The 27,277-nt window shown below is 50.4% G+C and overlaps 2 protein-coding genes across 19 annotated transcripts in view; one reads left to right on the top strand and one right to left on the bottom strand.

The window, feature by feature from the left end:
* ATG7 (autophagy related 7) overlaps positions 1-15,515 on the top strand; it is a 243,135-nt gene extending 227,620 nt beyond the window's left edge. For all 13 annotated transcript variants that reach the window (XM_082749199.1, XM_082749192.1, XM_082749190.1 and 10 more), the window contains one exon: positions 15,233-15,515. In XM_082749199.1, the coding sequence (XP_082605325.1) occupies positions 15,233-15,265 (33 nt within the window). In that variant the 3' untranslated portion in view covers positions 15,266-15,515. The remainder of the gene's footprint in view (positions 1-15,232) is intronic.
* A 2,500-nt stretch (positions 15,516-18,015) lies between these two features.
* Positions 18,016-27,277, bottom strand: part of VGLL4 (vestigial like family member 4) — a 154,097-nt gene continuing 144,835 nt past the window's right edge. For all 6 annotated transcript variants that reach the window (XM_082749551.1, XM_082749552.1, XM_082749553.1 and 3 more), the window contains 3 exons: positions 25,034-25,256; positions 19,647-19,770; positions 18,016-19,203 (listed from right to left, as the gene is read on the bottom strand). In XM_082749551.1, coding sequence (XP_082605677.1) covers positions 18,932-19,203; positions 19,647-19,770; positions 25,034-25,256 — 619 coding nt within the window. In that variant the 3' untranslated portion in view covers positions 18,016-18,931. The remainder of the gene's footprint in view (positions 19,204-19,646; positions 19,771-25,033; positions 25,257-27,277) is intronic.

Here is a 27,277-nt window from a genome sequence, read left to right as displayed (position 1 = left end):
CCATGTTGTCCTGGATGGCAGGATTTCCTTCTTTCTCTTGGCTGAATAATAATTCAGTTGATCCATACAGCTGTTGATGGACATTTAGGTTGCTTCCACAGCTTGGCTATTGGGAGTGATGTTGCAGGCGGCGTGGGGGTGGGTCCATCAGTCTCTTCAAATATCATACCCAGCAGTGGAATGGCTGCATCACATGGTAGCTCTATTTTTAATTTTTATTATTTTATTTATTTATTTATTTTTTAAAGATTTTGTTTATTTATTTGACACACACAGAGAGAGAGATCACAAGTAGGCAGAGAGGCAGGCAGAGGTGGGGGAAACAGGCTCCCTGCTGAGCAGAGAGCCCGATGCAGGGCTTGATCCCAGGACTCTGGGATCATGACCTGAGCCGAAGGCAGAGGCTTTAACCCACTGAGCCAGCCAGGTGCCCCTCTATTTTTAACTTTCAAAGGAGTCTTCATAGTGTCTCCATGGTGGCTGCCCCAGCTTGCATTCTCACCAGCAGTGTGTAAGTGTTGCCTTTCTCCATAGCCTCTCGGAAACATCTCTTAGCTTCTTGACAGCCATCCTAACAGATATGAGGTGGTATCTTATTGTAGTTTCAGTTTGCATTTACCTTACAGTTAATGATGTCCAGCACCTTTTCGTGTACCTGGTGGCCATTTGGGTGTCTTCTTTGGAAAAATGTCTATTCAGTTCCTCTGTCCATTTTGTCATCAGATCGTTCAGTTTCTTGTTACTGAGTTGTAGGAGTTCTTTATGTATTTTGGATACTAATCTCTTATCAGATATGGGTTTGCAAATATTTTCTCCCATTCCATAGGTTACCCTCTTGTTTTATGGGGTTTTGTTCTTCTTGTTGTTGGCCAATACTGTTGTCTCGGTTGGTTTGCTGTGCAGAAGCTTTTTAGTATGGCATTGTCCCACTTGATGAGTTTTGGTTTTGTTGCTTTTGTACTTTTGGTGTCACAGCTCAAAAAATCATTGCCAAGACCAGCATCAAGGAGCTTCTTTCCTGTGTTTTCTTGTAGGAGTTGCACAGCAGGAGGTCTTGTGTTTAAATCTTTAAGTTAACAGTAAGTCTTGAAGTTAACAATAACTTCAAGTTATTGTTTGTGAATGCTGTAAAGTAGGGAGCCGGCTTCATTGTTTTGCAGGTAATTATTTGATTTTCTCAATGCCCATTTTTTGAAGATACTACCTTTTCCCCATTAATAGTTCTTGGCCCCCTTGTCAAACATTAGCTGACCATCAGAACGTGGATTTATTTCTGGGCTCTCAGTTCTTTTCTGTTGGTCTGGGTATCTATTTTTATACCAGTACCATTCTGTTGTAACTATTGTAGCTTTGCAATATAGTTTGAGGTCAGGATGTATGATGTCTCTAGTTCTGTTGTTCCGTATAATTGCTTTGGCTATTTGGGGTCTTTTGTGGTTCCATACAAATTTTAGGATTATTTTTTTGAATCATATGCCAAGTCTTCTTTTTTTCTGGCTTCTTTTGCTCAATGTGATATTGTTGAGACCCAACTGTGTTGTGGTACGTCTCGGTTGTTTTTACCACTGAATAGTATCCTACTTTGCGAATATACCACACTTGTTCACTCACTCATTGTTGAGTATTTGGATTGTATCCTGTTTGGGACTGTTCCAAATGCAGCTCCAATGTGTGTTTATGTACCAGTCTTTGTGTGGACCGCATCTTTTCATTGCTCTCAAGTGATTACCTAGGACTAGAATTGCTGGGTTTTGTTGTAAGTATAGGTTTAATCTCTTAAACTATCACACGGTTTTAACATGGCCATACCATTTGCTGTTCCCACCAGCAGCATTTGAGAGTTCCAGTTGCTTGCCTCCTGGTCAGCACTTAGAGCTGGCAGTCTTTAATTTCAGCTAGTTAGCTGGGTAGGTGGTGGTAGCTTGTGGGTGTTTTCTTTCCATCCTCTTATGACAATGGATGCTGAACGTCTTTTCATGTACTCATTTGCAATCTGTGTGTCTTCTTTTCATGACATTTCTTTCAAATCTTTTGCCACAGTTTCTGTAGATTATCTTATTATTACTGGGTTGTAGGAGCTCCTTATATTTCCTGGACATGGGTTCTTTGCCAAGTATAGGTACTACATATATTTTTTCCATCATATCTTTGGCTTGCCTTTTCATTTTCTTCTTGTCTTTAAGAAAGAAAAAGTTTGGGTTTTTTACAAAGTCAAGTTTCTTAAGTTTTTATTTTATGTTTCATTCTTTTAGTATCTTAAGCATTCTCTGCCTGCCCCCGTGTCTCATTAATTTTTTATTTTATACTTTTATATATTTGTCCGTGTTTCAGTCATTTCAGGTTAATTTCTGTGTATGGTTTGAAGTAAAGGTCAAGGTTTGTTTTTCTCCACGTGGGTATGTAATTGTGCCAGCACCATTTGTTGAAAAGAGTCTCCTTTCCTCATTGAATTACCATGGCACCTTTGTTGAGAGTCCATTGACCCAGTATACGTGTGGGTCTCTTCCTGCTCATTCTTTTTCTATCTTTACTTCAGTGCCACACTGTCTGATTTCTGCAGCTTTGTACAAGGTCAGGGCCAGTGTCTGTCTCATCTCATGGAGGCCACGCCTTCATGACTCCGTGTAGGGATACCAGCCATTTTCTCGAACGTCTGCCGGGGGACTGAATCAGGGCCCTCTCATGATGTTCCAGGTCACCTGCCTTAGCATTTATAAAGTTTCAAAATTATCTCTTGCCAGGTACAGTCTGTATTCATCTCGCTCTAGAGCTATGAGTTCTCAAACATTTATTTCTCCCTTCCCTTCACTGTCTCTCCAATGTTGACCCCAAAAGCCCTTTGAGGTAGAGAACAAAGATGCTAAAGTGTCCATCTTTTTACAGGGGCACTTTTCAGAAAGTTCTCTAAGGAACTGAAAAGAAGAACTACATAATGGAAACCACTTTGCAGCCTCCAGCACGGCCATTTATCTCAATAACCATTTCATTTAAAATGTGGGCCAAACATATAAATCATATCTTGAAAGAAAGTATGTTGGTGCCACAGAAATTGCCCTGTATTCTTACCACCTAATTTGAAAAATGTGTTTTGAAGCTGGGAAGAAAGCAAATAAGCCTGGGGCCCGGCCGCCCTTCTCCCACATGTCCCCTTCCTTCTCTCTGTCCCCAAAATAAATCTGCATTACTCCCCAGACTAAGTAGAGAGGCTGAAGCACGCCACACACACCCTGTTGTTAGTCATTCTCTGGGGCCGCCGATGCTATTTTGGAGGCTTTGCCTTTGAATGTCACTTGGTAATGAGGAGTTGAGAGCCCAAAAACCAGGCTGCTCCCCGCCAATCCTGCCAGTCCTTGGACTCAACTGACCCCTCTCAGGCCTCAGTCGCACCCTTGGCCTTGGGCAATAAACAGTCCTAGGAGCTTGCAGATCTTGGTGCTCCTTTAAGGACACATTCAGAGGGAGGGCGCTAAATAAGGCAGGGCTGCTAGTCCCGTTTTCCAGACTAATCGTAAGGGGAGATGTTCCGCAGCTGGTGCTGGGGGCTGGGAATTCCAGGGTCTCCCGTGGAAGCCTCACCACGGAGTCCATGGTTAAGATGGCAGCCTCTCCTCCCTAACCCAAGGTTTCTTACGGTTCTGGGCACTTCAGCAGCCAGCATGCTCACCCCAAGGGGCCCTCGGGGCATAGCGACCCACTCCGCAGCCGCCTCTTCTTCTGGTCGGGAAAGTGCCTTGTGCGCTTTGTGAAAACATGTAAAGGAGAAATAGGACACCCGTGACTCTATTACTTGCAGGTTATTGTTTGGTTTTGCTTTTTTCCTTCTTCTTCTTCTTCTTTAAAAAAAAAAAAACAAAAACAAAAAAAAAACGAGTGTATATGATTGGGGCACTTGGTTTTATTTTCTCTTTAAACGTGTGTGTTTCTGATGATTTTCTCATATTATGAGAACTTGCTTGAAAACATGTTAAATGCCTGCCTCCTACTCATCCAGTACATGGGCCAAGCTCTCCGGTCCAGTCTGCCCTGGTGTGGGGGCAAGGAAAGGGGTCCCAATTTCTCTCTTCTGCCCCAGGGGATGGCTTGAGACTACTGTCCCCCGTGAAACATACCTTCTCTGCTGCCTGCCTCCTGTCCTTCTCTTCTGGCCTTGGAGGCCCACCCTGCCCCTGGTGGGAAGGTGGAAATGAGCAGCCCTTCCTCAGGTGAACTGTCATGGAGCCTCCCTGTCACTGAGTGTTTTCACCTGAGCTCTGTACCTCCCCACACGGAGGGGAGCTGAGCCTTGACTTTGTTTTCTATTCTCCCTCCCTCAGGCCTAGTAGCTGCTCTTAGCAGCCTGTTCTCCACTGCTTACCTCCTGTGCTTCCTTTAAGATGCCAGCCCACCCAGGGACCCCTCTCCGGGGCATCCTATCCCTGTCTCTGTGTGTTTCAGGTGTTAGCTGGGTTCTTGGTACCTCAGCCAGTGAACTGAGCGCCTTCCAGCACTTCTCTGAGTGCAGGGCTGGTGTGTTGGTCTCTTTCGCTGCATCTAGGTTCCGAAACAAGAGGCCATTTTTTTCAGACCCTTCTCTTGTCAGTTGCAGCCCAGAGCATCTTAGTTGGGGTTGCTGTGGGGGAGGCCCCACGAAGGTGGCATGCAAGCTGCATGTGTGCACAGGCCCAAGCCCTGCCCCTTCCCTCTGCCTTTGATCAGTTGTGTAGCCAGACAGAGGTGTTCTCCCCACTCCACCCCACCGTAGGGAGAGAGGTACCCCATCCTGCTGCCAGCACGAAGCATTTCCTTTCTCCTTTGTCGTCCCTCACCACTGGCTACCCAGTGTGCTTTGTATAAGCCATTGTTTGCATCTGGCCAGCTGCCTGGGCCACAACTGTTTCTTTCTGGTAAAACCTTACCCTTGTGCTAGAACCCCTGCTGCAGTGGGGTCATGAGTCAGTGCACACTGGGTCCATGAATTGGCACGTGTAGGGGTGGAGATGGGGCAGTCCTCCACCAGAAGACTGTAGCATTGGAAATTTCCCCCAAAGTTCAAGCTACCCCATCCCACTTCCTTCCCCAGCCCTCAGATGTCTGGTGTCTAGGAGGCTGAGTTTGGGGCTGGGGTTCTGTGAGAAGAGGGGCTGAGTCATAATTCCTCTCCCAAATCAGGTGCCCAGGAGAGGCCAGGTTGGAGGAGGTAGTGAGTGCTTGGGGCCCAAGGGTGAAAAAGTCAGCAGGTATCTTTAAAAAGAAAGGTACCAGAGTAGTCCTGTATAAAAGAGCGTGCAGAGCCCTGTGGATGGGGTGGGGAAGGGATCGGTTCATCTCCACTGAAGGAGGGTGGGAAAGGCCTGTGGATGGAGCAAGAGCAAGGGTCCCCTGCAAGGGTGCTTGGAAGTACCCTACAGGGCGGGTGGTCAGTCCCCAGGGCCGCCCTAGCTATCTGCTCTAACCGTCCTTCTGCAGACTTTCTGCCCTTTCTCTTCTCCCTTATTTGTCTGTTATGGCCATCATCTGCTTATACCAGCTGGCCTAAGCAGTTCACATTGGCTATATCCACCTTTGCAGAAGGGCAGAAGGATCGGAAGTTTTCAGATCCCATGGTAGAGACATGGATACTGGGTCACATAGTTCATCCTCTGGAATTCTGGACTTACTGGGAGAAAGAGCACAGGATTATTCCTGAGTTGGCTCACGTCCCCATGTGTGATGTAGTTCCAGGTGGGAATCTGGGAACTGGGGAGTCAGAACCTAGGCCTTTACCCAGCGGCACCTCCTGCAGCCCTCCACAGGCGCATGTTGCAGGAATGGACCTGGGTTGGGCATGGTCACAGATTAGCCTGAAAGGCCCCCCAACTAATACCTGCAGAGCATCCTTTCAGACTAGCACCCACCCTACACTGGGACCTTAGAATCCAGAAGCAAGAATTGTCCTCCACTGTGCATTGCCATGGCCTGGCGTGGGACTTCATGGTGGGCCCCAGGAAGGAAATAAGGGTCTCAGTGGTCTGGAGCCCAGGCCTCCCTTTGGAAAGTTGGCTCTGGTGCCTGCTTAGCCCACCAGCTCCTGCCTGGAGATACCCACAGGCTTGCCCCACCAGCCTTTGGGGTTTGGAGGGCCAGGGCTTGACTTGCCAGAGTCCCCAACAACCATCTGGACTGAGGGACCTCTTTCTCTACTGTTTGGTTCTTGGGTAGTATGTTCACATCAAAAATTGCCCTTTCTTTTCAGACGAGACAGTTCGGAGTCACTGTTCAGAGGCTGTGTATTAGGTCAGACTCTGTACCAGACCCTGGAGTGCAGCAGTGGGCTGAGCCTGGCCCTTCCCTCAGGCGGCTCACATCCCCACGGGAAGTCAGGCAGATACACAGTCTAGAATGGTGACAAATCATGGTAGGGCGCTGAAGGAACCAAATGGGTTCTTTGCACCAAAGAATGAGGGGAGGCTGTTTCAGATGGGTGATAAGAGAAAACGGCAGCTGTACACAGGCAGGAGCCAGCCAGCCAGGCAATAAGGTCATGGGGAGGGTCTTCCATGCCCAGGGGAAGTATGGGTAAGAGCCCTGCAGAAGGGAGGAGCTGTCAAGCTCAGATGGCTGGAAGCAGGTGAATGACGAGTCGTGGGAGGTGAGCTTGGAGCGGTCAGCAGGGCTATGCACGGGGGTCTGGGGGTGCAGAAACCAGTGTGGACTGCACTGCGCTCTCCCTGTGTGAACAGTACTCCAGGACTGTGGAGACCCAGGGAGAGCAACCAGGGGCCAATGACATCTGAGGACAACAGATCCTATTCTCTGCTGGGCCTCAAGAGTCTACCAAGTGGCCCTGGAAACAGTCCTTCCCCTCTCCTGAGGATACCAAGGTGTCTGTCCTCTGGAGCTGTGGCAGAGACCTGCAGGATGCCTGAGGTGGGTGAGGGACTTTGCTGAACTCAGGCCTGCAGTGTGCCATCTGCTCCTCCCCCGTCTTCCTCCTCCTGCTAGGCCATCTCCTCCCCTCCCTTCCTGTCCTTGAACCTGACCTAGGATGTCAAGGACTGAGGGTAGGTCCACAGTCTGCTGGTGATGGGAGCCCTACAATCTCTGTCATCTGTCTGGTTCTCGGCTCTGACTGGGGAGCCTTGCCTGGCTTGGCCCTATGGTGGGCATGTCTCTGCTGGCTGCCTTCCAAATCTGTTCGGGGCTATCTTCTGGGTGCCTCCTAGTCTCTTCCTCTGCTGGTCCCATAGTCCCTTGGAAGTGCTCTGAAGGGGCTCAGAGACTACCACACTCCTGCCCCTCAGACAAAATGGGGGTCAATGCCCTCCATTTCCCATAGTTTAAAGGAAGGTACTGATCGACTGGACAGGCAAGAAATGGAGAACAGCCCCCTCCATGCCCCGCCCCACCAGCCTAGTGGTGCCTACCCAGTAAACCTGTTTTTGAATAAGTGATTGTAGATGAGTGAATGCGTGGATGGATATAGTGGGCTCCATTTGGAAACATGATGGGGACTTCGTTCTTTCCCAAGTGGGCCCAATCCAGCTGGGAATTCTGCTGGGGAAATCCAGGCAGATGTCCTCATCTGGTCCCCAGCCAAGGCCACCCCCTAGACCTCTCTGTTCTCTGACCTTCCCGCAGAAAGACGCATACCTATAAGGATCCCAGAGAGGAGGTATGGGAGCAGGGCTGCTCAGAGGCCCAGAGAGATCAGGATATTTCCATTTTATATTAAAAAATAAAGAAATGCCCAAACTGGGTTTCAGAAACTGTGGTATATTTTAAATGTTTACATGAACACTTTTAACACACGCACACAAATATAATCATGCCATTCACAGGGTAATTACCATGTTTATAAAAGAAAAACCTTAGTTCGTGGCAGGCTCCAGGCAGTGCGGTCCAGAAAGGGGACCCAAGTTTAGAATTCGATGATGAATGGCTCCTCTCAAATGTGTCTGTCTCATGCGGAGAGAGCAGAAAGTGAAACCATAGGGCTGTCTGGGGGTGTGTGGTCCCGCTGCCTGTTCTGCCTGGCTTCTAGTGAGTCCTGATGTGGGAGGGTCCTCCTGCTGCAGAGCAGCACCCTAGTCGGCTCGTCCTCAGGCCCACCCTGGCTTGAGATGCCGCAGTGCCACCTCTGGCTGGGCCCAACTCTGTGCTGCTGCGGTGCTGCTGGGGCCCCGCGGGCCAGGCCCTGGGCCAGCCAGGGGTAGCACAGGCCTCAGGGCAGGAGTGAGGGTTCAACTCCCGACGGGGGTCAAAAGACAGCAGGCGGGGGGCTGTGGCAGCCAGAACAGGTAGGAGGCTGGCCTGTGTGAGTGCATGGTTCCCCGTGTGTGCGGTCCGGCTGGGCGGCCACTCATTGGGAGTCAGCGGAACTGAGCGTCAGGCCAGGAAGCAGGTTTGGAGACTGTTGTCCTTCATCGTTTTGTTTCAGAAGAAATTGTGTTGAACAATAAGGAAGTGGTAAGATCAAGTGGAAAAGCCTCAGTGTGACCCTTTCTAGCTGGGTCTCCTGGGCAAGTTTACCTAATATCTTCTGGCTGCAGTTGCCTACTTGGTAAATGGTCACACCACTGTCCTCGGGCCCTGGAGAAGACTGAAGACACGCGTGCATTTGGCAAATGAATCCGTGCCGTCCGGACAGACCCCATTCCCACTCATCAGTTGGGAGACATCTGCGTTGTTTCCACTTTTTGACTTTTACAAATAATGCTGTGAACGTTTCTATACGAGTTTTTGTGTGGACGTGGGTTTCCATTCTCTTGGGTACACACCAAGCAGTGGGATTGCTGGGCCACGGGATCACTCTGGTTAACTCTGGGAGGAATGGCCAGAGCATTTGCCACAGAGGCTGCAGCGTGGCATCTGCGCCCAGCAGCATCGATGGGGTCCGGCTGTTCCGTATCCTCCCCAGAACCAAGTCTCTGCTTTTCTGACCAGAGCCATCCTAATGGGTGTGACATGGTGTCTCTTCATGGTTCTGATTTGTATTTTCTTAATGACCAGTGATGTTCAGGTATATTTTCATGTTGTTCTTGGCCACTTATGCCCTTCTTGGAGAAACATCTACTCAGCTTCTTTGCTCGTTCATAAATTAGGTTGTCTTTTCACTACTGTTGTAAATGGTCTACACACAAATTGCTTATCAGGTGTATGAGTTGCAAAGATTTTCTCCTGTTCTGTGGATTGTCTTTCCACTGTCCTACTAGTGTCCTTTGGGGAACATTCACTTTCGATGAGGTCCTGTATATCTGGTTTTTGTTTAGCTTGGTTTTGTTGCTGTGCTTTCAGTTATTTTTCTTTTTTAATTTTTTGACTATATAAACATGGACTTGATGTTCAAATTACAAGGGATGCACAGACAGCCTCTCCCCCATCCCACCCACCTACTGTAGGGAACCATTAAAATTAATTTCCAGTATATCACCACTGTGTTTACTTTTGCAAAATTGTGAAAGAACGTAAAGATGTTCTTTATTTTCTCTTCCATCTCACACCAAAGGTGGCTTGCCACAGACACTTGCATTTTTCTTTCCCTCACTAAGGAGATCCTGGAAATGGCGCCCTACTGTTCACTGAGCTTCCTCGCTGTATTTTAGGGCCACAGCCCTGATGTGGCTGTGAGCAAACAGCTTAGCCAGCAATTCCCCTGTTGTCGGCCCCTCGGGCTATTGCCAGTTTTTGCCTATAACGACCCATGCACAGTGAATCATATCCTGTTGTATTTGTGAAGGTGTAGCCCTAGGACAGACTAAAATCAGCCTGCTGGGTCAGAATCCAAGACGAGGAGTTCTGTCGGAGAGTGCCGGTTGCCTCCGTAGGGCCCTGGTGCTGTTTGTGTCCCATCAGCTTCCACCCAGAGGGCTGCTTTCCCACAGGTTCACAAATACAATGAATGAATGTATTGTCGAGCTTTGGGATTTGTGCCCATCTGATAGGTGAGAAAATGTTCTGTGCAGCTTTTAACTTTTTTATTAAGATTTTCTTATTTATTTATTTTAGAGAGCGAGCGTGCACTCGCGAGCACAGTGGGAAGGGCAAGGGGGGAGGGAGAGAACATCAAGCAGACTCCGTGCTAAACAGGGAGCCCAACTCAAGGCTCCATCCCACGACCCTGAGATCATGACCCGAGCTGAAATCAAGAGTCAGATGTTCAACCAACTGAGCCACCCAGGTGCCCCTGTTCTGTGAAGCTTTAAAAAAATCAACTTTACTAAGGTATAATTTGTGTAAAATGAGACACCATTTAAAGTGCATCGGTTGGGGAGTTACCTACCTTCTGTCATCACTGATTAGTTTTGCCACGTCTACAATTTTACATAAATGGATCCAGAGGGTATGTAGTCCTTTGTGTCGGACTTTTTTGACTCAGCACAATGGCTCTGAGACGTGTACGTGTTGCTGCACGCATTCGTGGTCCGTTCCTCTGATGGTGAGTAGTCCCCATTGTGAGGTGATACCACTCTTTGTTTCTCTTTGCTGCCATTGGCCATTTGGGTTGAGTCCAGTTTGTGCCTCTTATGAATAGAGCTGCGGTGAACACACTTGCACAAGTCTTTTTGTGGACATGTGTTTTCATGCCTTTGGGGTAAAGAGGAGTAAAATGGCTGCATCATATTATAGGTTTAACTTTAGAAGTCAGCAGCCTTATTCTCAAGTGGTTAGGCCAGTTTCCCTCCTGCTCACCACAGTACGGGAGCTCCTGGTGTTGCACGCGCTCACAGACCTTTGGTACTACAGGCCGTTTTCATTTTGGCAGTTCTAGAAGGTACAGTGTGGTGGTCTCTTTGTGGTTTGCATTTCCCTGAGGACTAAGGATGCTGAGCACCTGTTCAGGTTCTTACTGACCATTATATTTCCTTTCTTGTGAGGTGTCTACATTTTTTGTCAATTAACAACAATAAGGTTGCCTGTCTCTATATTATTGAACATAGGAGTTCTTTGTATATTCTGGCTACAAGTCCTTTTTATGTACACTGTGAATATTTTCTTCTAGTCTCTGGTCTGCCTTTGCATTTACATAGTGGTATCTTTTAGAAAGCAGAAGTTTTGATTTTTGTGAAGAGTCAGTATTTTTTTTTCTTCTGAGTATTCTTTGTGTCCTAAGAAATTTTAGCATTTCTTTTATTCTGAACAACTGAGCCCCTTTTCTTAGGTTTAAGGGCTGTTTGCCTATCTTTTTCTGGGGACTGTCCATGTATTCTACTTAAAATAGAGTTCTTTTATTGCTCTTTCTCTTCTTGATTTGTAAGAGCTATTTGTATATTAGGGAGATTAGCCTTTTATGGGCTGAAGTGGTATTTTCTCCCACTTTGTTCTCTTTCCAACTTTGCATGTAGCTTTTCTGTGCAAAATTGCACACATGTGTTTTCACATAATCCATTGTTATCTGTTTTATTGCTTATAGATTTAAGGCCATAGGCCCCTCACTCCCAGGTTATAAAGGAATTCACTGATGTTTGTTTTGTATAGTTTCACTGTCATACATTTAGATCAGTTCCATTTGGAGTGGATTCCAATGTACAGTGACGCATGGAATCAATTTTATCTTTTTGCAAATGACTGTCCAGCTGTCCCCATATCATCTATTAAAAAGTTGTCTTTTTCTAATGACTTGTGATCACCTTATCATTAAGATACTAAGTTTCCATATGTACTTGGATGTTCTCTTCTGTTGTCTCTGGACTCAGGTCTTGCCATGGGCCCATCTGTCTGTTGCCATGGTGACGCAATCCTCTTCTAAGTTGTTGGCTTTATGACCTGCTTGAACATAGAGCAAGGGAACCTCCTTAGCGTTTTTCTTCACCAAAGTTTTCCTAGACATCTTTGCTTATTTATTTTTCCCCCATAAACCTTAGAACCAGCTTGTCTAGCTCCAGAAAAGATACTTGTTGATTTTTTTCAAGTGGAGATTGTGGTAAATCTCTGTATGGATTTGGGTGAACCTGACCCGTTTCTTGCTGCTGAGTCTCCCTGAGTTCACACGGGAGAACTTTCTCCGTTGGTTCCAGTGTGCTTTTCATAAGGCCCTGGCGAGGACCGCTGTGGGGCTGAGCTGACGGGTTTTTTTCATTTGAATGTTATACATTTCATGTAGGTTTATTCCCTAGGAATTTGTTTTTCATCACTCTTATGATGGGTTCTTCTCTCTCACTGTTTTCCAACTGGCTGCCATTTGCATATATGAAGGTAGACTTGTTGGTGGTCATTTTATACCTTGCTATCTTCTGAATATTGTCTTTATTCATCTCTTGAATTTTCTGGGTATACTTGCATATCATCTGCAAAAAGAGATCATTTATCTCTTCTTTAGGGTATGAACATTTTAAAGCTTTGTGTTATATTTTGCCAAATCTCTTCTTTTGAAAAATATGGTACCAATTTATGTTCCTGCTGGAAGTGTTTTGCCACTCCCTTGCCAGCACTGAGTATCAACATTTTTAAAATCTTTGCCAGTTTTAATACAACCTTCATTCATTACAAAGAGGACATTCATGAGGTCCCTTGTCCATCAGGTGCTTTGAGGGAGGCTAAGGTCACAGCATTCCTTCCCACCCCCAAGGCCTTATTCTAGGGTGAGATGAGACTAAAGTTTGTTTTTTTCTCCTCCAGCTTTACTGAAGAATAACTGACAAATATGTGTACAAATTTAGGTTTTACAAAGTACTGATTTAATATACATTATGAAATGATTGACACCATGAGATTAATTACCATATCCATCCCCTCACATGGTTAGTGTGTGTGTGTGTATTGAGAATACTTAAGATCTATTCTCTAGGCAAATTTCAAGTATATAGTATTTTTAAGTGTAATCACCATGTGTACATAGGATCTCCAGAACATACTCCTCTTACAACTGAAGGTTTGTACCCTTTGGCCAACATCTCATTTTCCCCGGTTCCTAGCAACCACCCATCTGCTCTCTGGTTCTCTGAGTTCAGCATTTTTAGATTCTACCTATAAATGAGTTCATATGGTTGTTGTCGAGGCTCAAGCTTCTGGAAGCTTACAATTAAGACTGCTGCCTTCCTGGACCCAGCCTATGTGAAAAGGACTGGCTGCCCTAGTGGAGGAACCCATCTCGGGCCCAGAGAACTCTTTCTCGAAAATCCCTGAGCAGTTATAAAAAGTCCATTACCCGCCACCCCTTCTGTAGAGCCCTGTCATAGTAAGCCCTTGGAGTGCCTAACTTGATTCCCTGCACAACCTGGCTGATGCCAGGAGCAAGGGGCAGAGCCAGTACCCCTCCCAACCCTCCTCCCACTATGTGCAAACGCAGGGCCTGGTGCTGAGGACCCTTCCCCATCAATGAGATGAAGTACAACAGATGGAGCCTCTGGAGCTCTTGCTTTTCCATTGTGCCCTTCCCTGGACCCAACTCCCCCAGCCCCCAATGTCCTTTAAAAAACCCCATCCATTCACAGAGGGCACTGCTTGTTGACATAGATGGCCCAGGCCCTGGCTGGCATCCCTCTCATCCCCAACAGGTTTTAGCACCCCCCACACCAACCGTGGCCCCCTCCTTCATGCAGCCTGTCCCAGGCAGCCTTTGTTGTTCATGTAACCTTTGCCCACACACCTGTGCTCCCAGCTCTGTACCTGACTCGCTCTGCGATCCCAGGTGAGCATCTTACCTCTCTGAATTTGTCTCCCTCTGCACCTCCCGAGCTGTGCTGGAGTAAGGGAGGGCAAATTTGCATCAGTTCTGTGCAGCCATAGCCCAGGGGGCCCCCTCCACCAGGGGCTCCACCAGTGTGTGTGTACTGGATGTCAGAGTGAAGTCAGAGTGAAGGAAGAGGTGAGCCCCAGCAGTACAGCCCTCTGGGAGCTGATTCTGCACCCAGGTGGTCTGGACCAGGGGATACTCACATCCAGGGGCTCCAAAGGGCAGCCTCTGCTTGGGCTACAGCCACTCCATCCCATCCCCCATCAAACCCCATCTGAGGGTCTAGGCCCTGGAGTCCATTTCAAACCATGCCCTGGAGCAGCTTGGTGGGCAGCTGGGCCCCAAGTACGGCAGGACTGGCCTGATCTCACTCTGGTCACTGGACCCCAGCCCAGGCTCCTCCCCACCCCGTCCCTGCTCCTACAGGCATCTGGATCTTTGCTGGTGTATCTTGGGGACAGTAGGGTGTATGTAGAAAGGGGGTATGGGTGTGCAGCCCAGGCAGCTGGGACCTCAGGATAAAGGAAATTTCCTTCTCTCTGTATTTATTTTCCACATCCTTGACTTTGAAAGCCAAGCTGGTGTTGATATTTACCTTGGCCGGGCCTCCCCATCTCCCTGGGCCAGCCTCATGTAAACATCATGTTCCTTCTCTCAGCTCTGCTAGGGTTGAGGTGGCCTTTTGCAACCAGTTCTAGGAATTTTGAAAGTTTGAAGGCTTAAGTTCAGAGACCAGCCCCCTAGGGAGCCCAGGGTGCGAGGAGCCCCAGGGGCCGCTGTACTGGCCTCTGGTTCCCTCCCAGGGATCCGGGCAGATGGCAGCAGAGAAAGAGGCAGTTGGGCAGGGCCTCCTCACTCCTCTTAACAGCGGTGATGCTGTGAGAGCCCCACTGTCCCCTTATTCATGCTGCCCCCTGAAGGTTGGCCCCCAAAGTTTTGGGCTCCCCAAAGACACACAGGGACAGAGGCAGGACCTGGCTGTCTCCCCTGGGACTGGTGGGCAGAGAGTTGATTCCCAAGGGCCAGCCATCAGTCCTTGTCCAGGTGTGCCATCTGTAGTGCATTTGGCACCTGGACCACAGCTGACGCGCTGCCCCGGGGGTGGGAGGCTGCTGAGGTGGGTAGCGTGTGCACAGGCATGTGGGGCCTCCTCTGAGCAAGTACACAGGCCAGAGTCCCGGCCCCAGGGGACCGTGAGGAGACAGGATTACTTGGATTAATTTGAGAGGATGACGGGACAGGGGTCAGTGCGGCAGAAAAAAAAAAGAGGGGCAGTGATGGCGCTGTGTGGTGGGCATTGGAGGTGAGGGGCGCTCACAATCCCCATGTGGAACCCAGCACCCCAGCCCCCAAGCTGGCCGCCATTCACTCTCTTAGCAGTGAGACCTCAGGCAAAAGACTTCCCTTCTGTGTGATTTGCTTTCATTATTCAAGAACTGGGGTGTCTGTCCTTAGCGACAAGGGTGTTGTGAAGCATGCGGTATGTCGTCTTTAAGTGGGAGCGGTCATTCTTTGCTTGCTCACACACCACATAGATTTGAGGCCACATCAGTGGGCACCACCGGCCATCTGGACACTGAATGTCTCCCCTTCTCCACACAGATCTGGGACATGAGCGACGATGAGACCGTATGACGTGGCCCACCCTCACCGCCTGCTGAGGAACCCTTGGGTCACTAGAGCGGGACTGCTGCCCCCAGGACTGGTGATTCTGGGCCCCGTGCCCCCCCAACCTTTGTGGTCTCCTCCTCTGCATACCTTGAGGACCAGGGCCCCCGCTTCGCTGCCCAGGAGCATCTGGCGTTCTCCATTTCTTATGACTCATGATCCTATCAGTTCTGAGCTGAATAATAACCTTGGCTTTGGCATTGCCCTTGATCTGGGACTTCGTTCCCTCCACGAGTTTTTTTTTTCTTGTTGTCAAATGTTTGATAGTCAAAACTCCCGGGATCCCACCAGCTTGGCCCCCATAGGGCGTTAGTAAGGACGGGGAACAGTGAGCCCAACACGTGCCAAATGCGGGGCAGATAAGACTCCCTGGGCTATTCTACAAACCCCAGAGAGGGGCCTCTGGGTACCAGTGAGGGCAGAGATCCTTATAAACTTTGTCAGTCTGGCCTGCTGGAGAGGGAGGGATGTGCGGGACAGAAGGGCCCGCACCTATCCCAGTGAACCCAGAACTCCAGTCCAGAGTCTGCTACCCAGACGGTTCCTCCACCTCCTGGCCTATCCTCAGCTGTGGGCAAAACACCTGTGCCGCCCTGCCTCCCTGCTCAGGAGAGGAACAAAGTTGCTGCTGCTGCCTTAAACTGGTGGAAGGGCCACAACCTAGTAATGGCCTGGGTGGGCGCCCCACCTGCCCCAGAGGAGGCCTCACATCCCCAGAGCCCACTCCTCTATGGCCAAGGGAAGGAGACGCCTTCCCTCAAGGCCCTCCTCAGTGGTACTCAGAGGGCCCTGACTGCAGTATTTGGACTGCAGTATTTGGTGGCCATCCGTGACACCCAGAGCTGCACCTAAGGACTCGGTGGGGATGGGGGACAATCGCTCCCCAACTGTGATCTTGGGGTGTTTTCTTCTGTCTCAGGCCTGGGACCCAAGTCAACAGTGAGTCTGAAGGCTGACTCTGAGAAAGGTGGGGTTTCTGCAGTCAGGTCGTGAATGGGGCTTCTTGGGGAGTTGGAGCTACAGACGATGTCTGCCCACCTGCCTGGGGCAGAGGGGGCACCTTTGGATGCAGGTGCAGGCCCTCTGTGCCGTTCCCCGGCCCGTTGGTCACACGCACAGCCTGTGGTTTAAGAGCACTTTATTATTGTTCTTAAGGCTACTTTTAAGTACAAAAAAAAGATGGCCTGCCAAACCTTTTTTTTTCTTCTTCTTCCAGGAAAAACAGGCCACAGAGAATGGTATATTACAGATTTACAAACATGGAGAGAGAACGGTCAGAACGCACTGCGACGGCGTGGCTCTGTGAAGAACTCACTGTGCTCCTCCTGAGGCCAGGGAGTGTGTCCTTTCCCAGTGAAATGTTTGGTTTTCTGCTTCCCTGTGTGCCCGGGGCCCCTCCAGGGGCCCGCCTATCCCAGATAGGTCAGTGCCGGGCGCCGACAGGCCGCTGCCCGAGGAGCCCGCCCTTCCCAGAGCCCGCCAGCGGCGGCTGCTTTCCCGCCACAGCGCTCAGTAGCCTGGAGCAATAACAAACTAGTGGCTATTAAGGCAGATGCAGTGTTCTCATAGAGTAACTGTGTTCCTGCACTTTTACAGACAAATCTACGACAAAAAAAAAAAAAAAAAAAAAAAAGATCAACTTTTTTTTCCAAACAAAAAAAATATGAATGATTACAATGGGAAAGGGGAAATTAAATAGCTACATATCATTAACAAATTAATTGTTCTTCAAAAAATACCTACAAATTTCTCTGTACATTCTTTACGCACAGCGTAATGATGGTCTTAAAGTTACCTATATAAAAAAAGTGTTCTCACCGATTTTTCCTACAGAAAATATAGGGGCCCGAATGCGAAAGCCTGGAAGCCCAGTTACGTGGGGGTGAAATGTGTGCAGGGGCAAGAGGAGAAGGGCTTTTCTTCTGCCTGTGGAAACACCTGCAGCCACCCTGGGACCACAAGAGCCGATCTGCTGACCTTTTTGCCCAGTGACAATTTTTACAATTAACCAGCTAACCTGTGTTCTTCTTATACAGAAAACCAGCCTCGAGGGCTCCCGGGCGTCCACAGTGCCTCACAGGGGAGGCGGGCGCACCTGTTGTCACCGGGCCTTGCAACTTTTTAAGCCCTCTGGTGGCCTTCTAGAGGCTGGAACAGGGCGGGGGGTAGAGTGGGGGGTAGGATAGAAATGTACATTTACCAAAAAGAGGAGCAGCTGTTGAACATCCACAGCTGTGTCCGTCATGCTTTCTTCTTTGCCTAATTTCTAGTTAGTAGCTATTACTCTAGCAAACGATAATAAATGCAGTGATAACTGTATAAAGTCAGAGGAATGTATACTGCCTTGGCCCCAGCGTACGAGGAAGCACACAAAATGCCATATCACAGATTGTCAGTAATCTGCTGTTCAGCCAAGAGGGTTGAAAAAAGGGAGCAGTTTCTGCATGGAGGGAAGTTGGAAGACACAAACCCCAACTCCCCTGGTAGCTAGTCATAAGCAGACAGGGATGCAAAAAGTAAACGTCAGCTGGCAGCAAAAACCTCCAGCATCCTACATGGCGGCTGACCCACGAGTGGCCTGCCCGTCTCCAGGGCCTGCCAGCCCCACACGACTCAGGAGTAATGTGAATATCAAACAAATCTCAGAGTACAACTGTACCAGCAGTAAGTATATCTAGGACTGTAAATGACAAAAATAAACTAATTCTGAAAAGAAGCTAGTAAGTATTAAGGTTCTTGTTTACTATATCTATACAATTAATAGAAACCAGCTATTTTTCTCCATTAAAACATGCATCACGTTGAAAGCACTACAGAATCCTCCAACCTCAGCTCTAGTCTAACAAACTGCAGTGTTTAGGAAAGGGAGAATGCCCGTGATTGGTAGAGTCTGCAGTCCAGTTGCAAGCACCTGAAATCTAGAGAGAAAGACCTATAACCTGTATGAGACTTCCCCTTCCAAAGCTGTTTCGTCTAAATTTAAAAAAACAAACAACACACAAATGGTCAGAAATGTCATCCTTAAACCCTTTGTTTTTCAGCAGTTTGCCCTCAGAGTACTAGCATCTCACAGAAAGCTGTCAGGCAGGCAACTGTAGCCCTCCTCCAATAGTGCAAATCAGACGCGACAGTTCTCTGTTCTCTTCAAGTAGACGCACGCACGCAGACGCACTCACATGCGGCCCGGACCAAACACGCAATGGAAGCGAAGCCACACACACACCCCGGTCTCGAGAAGCAAATTGAAAAGCACGAAGCATCTGGGTCAACAACGTCATGGCTTGTGACTGAGAAAGCGTGCGCCGTGGAGTCCTGGCCCCCGACGGGGCAGCAGACCTGCATCAGAGGTTTCTTTGGTAACTGAGGCAGGAAGGCAGGACGCTAGGTTAGATGGTCCACGGGCAGCTCCCGGTATCGAGTTTGAGGGCCCCCGGGTATTAAACCAAGCAAGTACAAAAACAGAACAAAAATCCAACGACATGGTTTTTGCGAATAAACCATCCCTTCCCTACCCTTCCCCCTACCCCACCCAGACAATTTTTTTTTTGTTGTTTTTGTTTTTTTTAAGCACTGACTGTTCAAAGCTCAGGCAAACCATGCAGATTGACATCTTGTTTGAGGGTGGCACTCCCTTCATGAGACCACAGAGGGGGAGTGACTGTGGCTGACCATGTGCGCGGAGGGGCTGGCTGGCTGGCCCCTGCGTGAGGCTGACTCAGGGCTGCTGGACGCGCCATCCTTGGCTGCCTTGATCTGAAGCCACGTATCGCCCAGGGCCTTGGCAAAGTGGTCGTCCACGGAGCCTGTGATGGACACTGAGTTGGGCGCTGGCTCAGGCTCCTTGTAGTTCTTGCCCAGGCTCCTGCGGAAGTGCTCCTCCACCACGGGGTCGCAGGTGGTGGTGGCTGTAGGGAAGGGGGACAGCAGTTAGTCAGGTCTCTGGGGACAAGGGCCCGTCCCCACCTGCCCTGGCTTGGCACTTGGCCAGATCTCTCTTCTGAACCTGTAACATGGCAGCATGCCCACCTGAGCTAAGGATGAGTTCAGAGAGAAAACCTGGCCTTGATAATGGTAGATCTGGTCCCACTACAGCTTCTTCCCCGGAGGTTTCTTCCCTCTGTCCCACTCAAGCCAGACACAATGCTGGGTGCATGTGTGCTCAAAACAAAACAAACAAACAAAAACCCCAACACAAAACACTTTTTCAACCTCAATAAAAATACAAGCTCCAGAGGCCACTTGTTCTGTCCACAGCAATGTAGAAAGAATGCAAACACTCCACTTGAATCCTGTCCAAGGAGGAAGCCCGAGCCCCCACCCCAGCCGCCCCATGTGCAGGGTGACTTACAGCTCGGGGCCCTCCGGTAGCTGGCTGGCCCGGCCGCCACACAGCCGCTGTGCGCAATGGGGCAGTGGGAGAGGTTGCAGTTGCGGGTGCTGGCCGAGGCGCACGTGATCACCGAAGGCCGGTTCTGGGGAGAAGAGGAGGCTGCTGTCAGCTCTGGCTTGGGAGGTCAGATAAGGAGCAGTGGTGCTCAGCCCTGCTGATAACCCCAGTCCTTATACACTTGCCACAGCTGGGACGCAGAACAAGTTTCTGTCCCTCTATCACCACGGAGAGCACTCATCCTGCCTGCAAGGAGCCAAGGGCCACTGTTCTCTGGGCCATCAGGTCCCTGTCCTCTGGGCAAGGCTACTCTGAGGTGCGCCTGTCCTGCAGCCCCTCCTGACAAGAGGCAAAGGCAAGGCCGGCCTGTCTGCCACCTCCAACTGTGAAACCAAGTGAACTTGCTAAGCTACAGCAAAATCAGAGTGAGTGGGCCTCTGTGGGTGCGTGAGAAGCCTCCACAGCTCCTGCCATCAAGTCTCCAGGGCAACCCAGTCCCTGCCCTTCTCAGCGTGTGCCCTATAGCCCAAGGGCTTCTAGGAACCCTCCCGGTACCCTCCCAACATACTCCCAGTTTTTGCTTAAACTAAAGACAGCTCAAGTTGGTTTCTATTATGACCACACAAATCCTGATGGAGACGGAAATGCAGGAAGTCCATCCAAGTATGAATTTAAATGCACCCCACCCCCAGCCCAAATTGCTCTCCAGACATTCTCTCCTTCCCCCACGACCACCTCCCCATTTAGCAAGTCAATCATGCCTTCCAAGTACACCAGGAAGACCCCAGCACCTGGCCCCGCTAGCCCACGCACACTTCAGAGCAACAACCAGGAAGCGTTTCTGGAGCCCCAGACCTTGGCACAGTATCCAGGACAGAAAATATTTGTGAATCAAATAGCTCCCTCAGGTTCCATCCAGGAAAGAGCTCTCCTGACAGTACTGAAGACAAGATAGAAGAGGATATGCCCGAAGTTCCAAAAAAAGTAGAGGGGAGCTGATGGAAGGGCTCCTCAGAGAGCCATCAGGGCTTCTCTACCCCTGGCCTTTGAGGAGTTCAATCAGTAGCCAGGGTAAAGACAAAAAGGCTTGCACAGCAAACCTTCCCACGATGGGAAATGAACAGGAGTGAAAAACATGTTCTGTGATAAAGATCTGGACCTGTAAGGATGGGCCAGGACGTGCCTGAGTCTAACACAAAATTACTCACATCCAAGATGGGGATGGGGGAAGGCATGGCTCGGCAGCATCATGGAAAGGAAAAATGGAAGTTTCAATACTACCTCAACACATCAGCCACAGGCATGGAGTTTGAGCCATCGCAGCACGGACAAAAGTGGTGCAGACAGAACATGACTTTGAGTCCAGGTCCACTCCCCCTTCATCTGGCAGCAACCTTCACCCTCTTCCCCTCCGTTTCTCCATGTATGAGACAAGAAGAGTGGCAGCTGAAGAGGGCGTTGGAGGACCACCTGAGGTGAGAGTTTGGGGCCAAGGCTTGGTGGCAGGAGCCCTGCCATGCAGGGGCTGGTCTTACTGTCCCTGGAGGGTAGCCTGCAGCCTGCAGTCCACCTTCTGAAGGTTCTTTTTAACCCTGAGCCTGTGATCTCCCTGGTTCCCCTCTCGTAGAATGTGCCCTCCATCCATGAGACAGGGCTGAGGCAGCCATGTCCATAAGTGACCTTGTCCCACTGGCCACGCTGGAAATCTGACCCAGGCTTGGGGCCAACCAACTACTAAGCCAGACTAAGTAAGAGGTTCAGGTTGACCTCAGGAGTCATGGGATGGTCATACCAGAATGGCTGTGCAGGTTAAGAAGCAGAGAGAGAGGGGAAAAAAAAGAGAAGAGAATGTGGAGATTGGACGAGCACAGAGCCGGGGAGGGAGAATGTGGCTTTCTCACCAGCTCTCAGAGGCAAGGGCTGGCCCTTCCTTCCTGATCCTGCCATACCCATGACCCTGGGCTCCAGGAGACGCCACAGGTCCTCCCAATAAAACTCCCTTCCTTTTGTGCTTACGTCAGCTCAGGCTGGTTTTTGTTCCTCCCAACCAGAGTCCTGGCTGACGCAAATGTTGCCAAGTGGGGTCATGTTTTGGGGAAGGGGTCATGGAAGGTGAAGAAAGGTAAAGTGTAGGAGAACAAATTTGGGGAAGCTCCGAATAAAGCTATAAGAATCAAGTCAATGTCCAGCTTTTATGATAGCCACTCTGGAGCAGAAGGTGGCCCCTGGGCAGGGCCCACCGATGAACATGTGGCCACCAAGAAGACATTTCAATCTCACTCCTAGTAGCAGCAGATCATCTCCAGGACCCCTCCCGGCTGGAGATGAAGGAGCGCAGGCCTCTGGCTGAGTGCAGGCCAGGGCTTCGGCACCCACACACCCACCTGGAACAGGCCTCTGCCTCCAGATGCTGAGTGCAGTGAGGTCCCGTGACCCAAACTCCTCCCCCACACACCCTCATTTTCCAGATGGGGAAAACGGAGGCCAGAAATGAGTAACCTGCTGGAGCTTCCCCAGCCACCCTGAGGCAGGGCCAGGCCCAGACGGTCACTCACACTCCCTCAGCCCTCGCCCCACCCGCTCTGGCTGGGCCCAGAGCCGGGCTGCCCTCGGGGGAGAGCATCCGGAAGAGAACCATCCTACTATTCACTGTCGGGGGGCGGGGGGGGGGGGGGGGTTGTTCATATGTAACTTTAGCCCTCCTCTCCTCATTGGCCCATTCTCGTGGGCTCTTCCGCAGCTTTCTTGAGACCACACTCTTCCCTCTGAGCCGCCATCACAGAAACATGCAGTGGGGTGACACTTTCAGCAGGCTCCCCACACATGCCTCTCTGGGAACTTTCCTATCCCAGTTCCCAGAGATCTGAGTCACAGTTTCCAGCCAAGAAAGGCAGGCTTCCACTGCCTGCCCGCCACCCGGAGCCGTGTCGTTGCTCCAGGAAGCCCTGTCCGCGTCACTGCCCTGGCTCCAAACTGCGCGGTGGCAGGCCCCCTTCCCCAATGGAGCCACCCTGACAGCTCACAAATAAAACCCAACCCCGGACATGGGCGGATGCTGCCGAGCTGCCCACTGCTGTGTGGCCAACACAGTGCCTGGCACAGAACTCAGGAACCATCTAAGAGGAAGCTCAGGCCCCAGTGACCATCCAGGCCACACCATGCTGGCATAGGAAGGAGCTCGATGAATGGTCACCAGGTGCACAAAACACATGCTGACCTGCAGCCACGGGGCGGGGGGTGGGGGGGGGGCAAGCTGATAACCTCTGCTTCACCACCAACCCCAACCTTGAATTAAAGTTTAGGTCTGGGCCACCATGTTAGGAAAGCCAAAGCCACTATACCCAGGAGAGCTGTGAGCTTATTCTACCGCTACTAGCTTTGTTTTCCAGCCAGGAATCACCCAAGATCTCAGGTTCTCAGTCCCAGAAAACACGTTCAACAGCCCCACAGCTCATCTGACAGGTCAGGGACCCTCTTGCTGGGCTGGGCAGCCGGGCACACTTTATAGACGGATCGGGGAGACCCTGGTTAAAAGAGCCAGGTCTGGGGCGCCTGGGTGGCTCAGTGGGTTAAGCCGCTGCCTTCGGCTCAGGTCATGATCTCAGTCCTGGGATCGAGTCCCGCATCGGGCTCTCTGCTCAGCAGGGAGTCTGCTTCCTCCTCTCTCTCTGCCTGCCTCTCTGCCTACTTGTGATCTCTCTCTGTCAAATAAATAAATAAAATCTTTAAATAAAAAAAAAATACAAAAATAAAAAAAATAAAAGAGCCAGGTCACTCCGTCCAGCGGCACACTTCTCACACAGCAAATATGACCAGAAGCAACCAGGAGACACTCAAAAATCACAGAAACCCATTCCAAAGCTTCAGACATAGCTTTTCTGGGCAGAGACAGTTCCAGGGGTTCTGGGGAGCTTCTTACCCAAGCCATGGGCTTAGAGGCTGAACTTCCCCATGGAGTCCCACCCCCTACACACACACACACATCAAGGGACTCTCTATGGCACTGGCCACAGCCAGAGGGCTCAGTTCCCTGATCCTAGAAACCAAGTCTCTGATACTGAAACCACATCTCCTGTGGTCCGAGTGCAGCCCCCTCTGCACACACCCACCTCCCGGACCGGACTGCGAGCTCCTTTCAGGCTGGACCTGTATCCTACATGCGTGTCTCTGTGTCTCCAGGGCTTTGCAAAGCCCCGGGGCACAGTCCACACTAGTAAGTTTGCAATCCGTGAGTGCAGGGAGAAGTCGGCCTGAGCTGCTATCAGAGTAAGCGGCCATCTGCTGCCACATTAGTAGCTGAAGTACTACAGTCACTTGGTAACAGACTCGTCAAGACTGAAACGGTCAGTGCTTCTAGCTTACTTGACCAGCTTCTACATCCTCCCCTTGCACACAGTAGGCGCCTACCAAGTTTTGTTAAATGAATGAATGAAACAAAGGAATTGAAATGTTAGCCTTGCTGGGATACCCAGGCACCAGCACCATCTGTCCCAACGACAGACTGGATCAGAGACAGGCGCTGGGCAGTGCTGGCCAGGCCGAAGAACAGCTGGGGCAGGCACGGGTGCTGTCGTGCGCGGTGGGGTGCTGCAGGGAAGCCATGGCACACTCAGCAGCAGAGTCTCCAGCTGGACCCAGCATCTCCTCAGGACATGGCACCTGCCTCGTTCACTGCCCATCAGTTTTCAGCAAACACCAACCGGGGACGTATTGGGCCACAGGCCCCAGAGGTTCACAGAGAAACACCATGGCTTGTGCAGGAATTCCAAACCTTGATGCAAAGGATTTCCCCAGGAGCCCCAATTTTTAAATACTGTTTTTTTTTTTTAAACCAAGCAAACTGTGTTTATTAAGAAATAATTAATTTCCTTATTTTCCTTTAATAAAAAACAACCCTATCTGCCAATGACAGATTTCTCACCAGCAGGAGCTAAGAACCGCTTTAACCACTGACTGTAGAGGATTCCAACCCAAAGTAAAGGAACCTGACATTTAACTTTGTCTGTGTGACGTTATAATAGGTAAATGCAGGATTTTCCTTGATCCTCCTAGAAACAGGATTCCCGAGGAAGACTGTTGAAAACCTGAACCGACCCTGCCTTGTGCAAAGACATTAAGCCCCAGAGATGTTAAACGTCTTGTCCAAGACTATCAGTCCTGGGAGGTCAGGCCCAGGCAGGTCTCAGTGGGAATTAAACACAAGGCAGCATTTGGTAAAAGGATCCGTGCTGCTGCCACTCTTCTTTCTAAGCACAGAACCGAGGGTAAGCACCACCTCTCCTGCCACCTCCCTCCTGCACGCTCCGCCTGGTCAGCCACCAACGGGAATCCTATGGCCAGAGGCATACCTGCTGCCGCTCCACTGGGGTCAGTGTGGGCGAGATGCCAGCCGGCCTGCTGGCGTCCATGCTGTTCTTGGTCAGAGCAAGGGGCTGCTCCATGCTGAGGCTGGGGAGGGACGTGTACAGGTGGTTGCCGTGCAGGCTCATGGTGGGGGCTACGGCACGCTCAATGGGGCTACGGCTCCGTTCCCGGGGGTCTTTTCGGCAGTCTCCATTGGCAGTCTTGTTCCTGAAAGACAGGAGAGAGCACTCAGATGGGAATACCTGGCATCCCCTGAATGGCGAATGGGATGCCAGCCCTGTGCCAGGCGCTACAAGCTCATTATTTCATTGAATTCTGCTCCGTGCTGGGGATAAATATTTATCATCATTTCCATTTCCTGAGGCTCAGGTCAAACATCTCCCCAGGAAGCTGAGGAGCCCCAACACTAAACTAAGGTCTGAAGTTGGCTCTGCAGGGCCATCCGAATGAAGGTGGTACCCCTCTGCTCAGCATGCCGCCCCGTGCATGGCTGTGCCTATCAGAGCCCTTGTATGAGAAACTCTACGTGCTAAGAGCCTGGGGAACCAGCCTATGCGCCTGATGCCAGCTTGGTTAGATAAGGATCTGCCATTCAAAAAGATGAAGAGGATGACGACGCAGTCACCAGACACCTCCTACAGGGTGGATCCTGTTCTGGGCCTCCAGCAGCATGAGCTCTCCAGGTCCTCCCAACAGCACCAAGGAGACGCCACAGCGTTCTCCTCTCCAGAGGACAGAACGGAGACTGGGGGGCAGGGGCATGTGGCTGGTAAGGGGTGGTGTCTGCCGTGGCTCCCTGTGTGCAGCTCTACCGTCTGGAACACACCAGCCACAGCAGTTGGCTTCAGAAGAGTCCCAGAGACCTCGGCCACACGTGTAGCACCCAGCAGGTGCCGTGTGAACATGGATGGGCTGCCGACACCAACCCTCCTCACAATCTGAGCGACTGCGGCTCAAGGCAGCATCCTATGCAGCATCTGTCAGACAATGACTGGCCAGGCACAGCTGATCAAAGCCCAGGAACACCGGGTCGGCCCAGCTCCCTCCTGCCCCGTTCTGCAGGGGTTCTTTCTGCCTCTGGTCTCAGCCCCTGCCATCTACCATGTTCTCAGCTGCTGGCACAATCTTATTCTCAGAACAAATGAGAAGTCTTTTAACTAGAAATGTGGCAGATAAAAATTTCAGTGACTTTTCTTTAAGGAATGCAAATTATTCTCAGAGTCCACAAGCAACCATCCTCTTGCCTCAGTGCACAATGTTTTATAGCAGAGAAGCCTAGGCTCACACACTAAGAAAACCAAAGAAAGCAAAAGTCACAGCCTGCCTCTCTGCCTGAATAAGAAAAGACGTCAGTTGGAATTTTATACACACGGGCAGGTGCCGGTGTGTGACAGGCATGCCTTCTTCTGTCGTAGGCTCATGTGCATTTGTAGGAAATAAGACAGAGCGATCCCATGTGCCCTTTGCCCTGTTCCCCCCGATGGTGACATCTTGGACAATTACATAGAGTGTCACAGCACACCCAAGCTACAGACACTCAGACAACTGGCCAGCCTGATTCACATGCCCCGCATTACTTGAATATCTCCAGCATGACCTCTTTATAAAGCAGATCAACCCTCATCCCACCCTGAGTTACAAATCTCAGTAGCTCAGCACCCCTTCAAGGCCTTTCCCACTCTGGTCCCGACCACTTTTCTATTGTCATGCCCCCAACCATGGTGCCCTGCAGTTACAACCATCTTCCTGCCATTCCTCAAGTAAGATGTGCCACTTTCGGCCTCTAACTGTGTGACCCCCGACACACAAATACACCACTCACTGCTGACCGTGCCTGCTGACCTGCCTTAGCTGCTCTGTTCTCAATCCCTAAGTGCCCCATGCATACCTTTCATAAAAAACCTATCACACCATTAGCAATGTCTTCATCTATGCACTGCCCCCCAACCTCCCTGGGGGCTTCTGCGGACACACCAAGCCCTGTTGCACTTTGTGGTACCTTCCCCGCCCAGCATGCTGCCCTGTGCGGCAGGCCCACAGTGAGCATGAGTGAACACAGAGAAGCAGCACGCAGGTGACTGGGAAGGAAAGGCAGGCACTGTGGTAATGGAACCAAGGACTAGCAGAATCGGGAAGTGAGGTCTGAGGAGCCAGCTACAGGGGTGTTGACACCCTATGGACGTGGGACAAGCTTGGATCAATATGCCCATGGGGGCGAAGCAGAAAGA

This window comes from Mustela nivalis, assembly GCF_964662115.1.
Source record: "Mustela nivalis genome assembly, chromosome: 1".
Lineage (NCBI taxonomy): Eukaryota > Metazoa > Chordata > Mammalia > Carnivora > Mustelidae > Mustela > Mustela nivalis.
This window is presented reverse-complemented; position numbering and strand designations above follow the sequence as displayed.